Below are 2,034 nucleotides of genomic sequence, written 5' to 3' on the forward strand. Positions count from 1 at the left end.
CAGGAAATAGCTCTGAAGCTTTCAGTGAGAACACACGGAAGAACTCAGAGACAGACACACTTCATTAAGCCAGCTACACATTCTCTGCTGCCAGTCCAGCCTCCTGGAATTGATTGCCTGGGGCCAATTTAGACAATATGAAAGCTGTAATTCACACAATACTACAAAACCTTACAATAAGCACATATTCCAAACACCTTACAAAAGTATGTTGTGAACTATGTGTGTGCCTCACGGATTTATCCTCATCTTTGTGTTCCCAAAGGAGCTGAGGCCCCATTAACGCACGGGGCAGCTGGATCTCTTCCCCAACACAATACAGCACTCAGAAGGATGACTGACTTAATAGAAAGCAAAACTCTGCCTCATCAAGAGACATATCACTCTCAGAAGAAAACACTTGAGATTTGCAGAGAATCCAGTCGAGTACACATCCCACCTTGCCCTCACAGGGTGTGCCTTAAGAGATACTTGTTTGTTAATGATAACCCCACACTTAATTCAGTCTTAAAGAGACCTCAGGATACTTCAGAAGAGGAGGCCTGCAGCATTATTGCTTATTTCAGACACAGAAACCAAAAGCAGTGGCATGAATTGCTTGCTAACATTCAGAAGACAAGAAAAACAAAATACATCTCTTGAATCTCTACAGAAGCATTTAATAGCAGACAGAGTACTAAACAAATTAGATTTTGCACCAATCACATTACATTTTTGATGAGAAAGTAAGGTTTCAGCCCTCATTACTAAGATGATCTTTAACCTCCCTTCTCTAGCCACTTCGACACTTTTAACCATGAGATACAATTACTTGCATATTTAAACTAATATTTTTAAACAATAGTTTGGATTGGAAGGGATCTGTAGAGGCCACCTAGTCCAAGCTCCCTGCAATGAGCAGGGACATCTTCAACGAGATCATGTTGCTCAGAGCCCTGTCCACCCTAACCTTGAATGTCTCCAGGGATGGGGCATCTGTGTATAGACTGTTGTACATAAAAATGCTGCCCAGTGCTTAGCTGAATAAGCATGGTAGTGTTCTGAAAGGTTTACTTACATGTAGTCTGCCTCTAAGCTCTCTGTCGTTCCTCATTTTGACATAGATTCGCTCATCTAGACTGAGTCTGATGAGATCAAGTGGCTCCTCTACAGTATTTGTTGTTTGTTGCTAAAAAAAATGAAAAGTTATTTGTACAGAAGAAGCCTGTGAACTTTTCCATTCCACTGTTTGTGAGACACAGAAAACAAGTAAGAATATAGATTAAAGTATTCCAGATCATTCCTTCACACCCTGTTGAACCTGAGTGCAGCTCATATTACCACTCTACTGGTATCCACCAGCCTGAGCAAAACAAGTTAGAAGACTTCAGTTTGCAGCAAATCATGCCTCATGCATACTGCTGTACAAACGACCTTTCTTACCAGCAACCACTGTCCATACTACAGCAGAAAGGCTAATCTGCATGAACCAGCCAGCTTATGGACCAGCATCACACCTGTACCATCACAAAAGCCAAACACATGTCGCCATTTTTGCCAGCACCCATCAGTCAGCAGGGTAACACACCGCCCCTCCTGCCCCACACACACACCTCCCCTTGAGGCTCAACAACACAGCAGTCATGTCAGGCCTCAAAGCAGGTCAGAAACCTGTATGCACACCGGGCTGCAGTATCTTTTTTATGATAAGGGCGTACTTTCAGCATCACAGCTAAAATGCGTGAACATTTTCGTGCACATCCCGCGGCATGCTACTTATTTCCTCCTCAGTGAGGCAGAGCCGAGGGTATTTTCCTCAGTTGCTTTCCTCCGTTTCCCTCCTCCGGCGGTTCCTGAGGGAAGCAGGCCCTGCCCGCGCTCCTGACAGCCCCGGCGGCAGCACAAGGACCGAGGGGCTCCGCGTAGCAACTCCATTTCACACCGAACGCGCTCGCCCCGGGGGGGTGCGCCTCAGGAAGGCTGCCCAAGCCGGGGGCTCTCCCGGGCGGTACGCCCAGCCCCAGCGGGGCAGCCTAAAGCCTGCCTCCATCTTAG

The 2,034-nt window shown here is 46.3% G+C and overlaps 1 protein-coding gene across 1 annotated transcript in view; it reads right to left on the bottom strand.

Moving 5' to 3' along the window:
* LSM3 (LSM3 homolog, U6 small nuclear RNA and mRNA degradation associated) overlaps nt 1-2,023 on the bottom strand; it is a 3,069-nt gene extending 1,046 nt beyond the window's left edge. Inside the window, exons 1-2 of the mRNA XM_035894773.1 lie at nt 1,698-2,023; nt 1,058-1,168 (exon numbers count right to left, since the gene is read on the bottom strand). Coding sequence (XP_035750666.1) covers nt 1,058-1,168; nt 1,698-1,706 — 120 coding nt within the window. The 5' untranslated portion in view covers nt 1,707-2,023. The remainder of the gene's footprint in view (nt 1-1,057; nt 1,169-1,697) is intronic.
* Nucleotides 2,024-2,034: the final 11 nt, after the last annotated feature.

The sequence above is a fragment of the Egretta garzetta genome, unplaced genomic scaffold (genome assembly GCF_000687185.1).
Source record: "Egretta garzetta isolate BGI_Z169 unplaced genomic scaffold, ASM68718v1 scaffold215, whole genome shotgun sequence".
Taxonomy (NCBI): domain Eukaryota; kingdom Metazoa; phylum Chordata; class Aves; order Pelecaniformes; family Ardeidae; genus Egretta; species Egretta garzetta.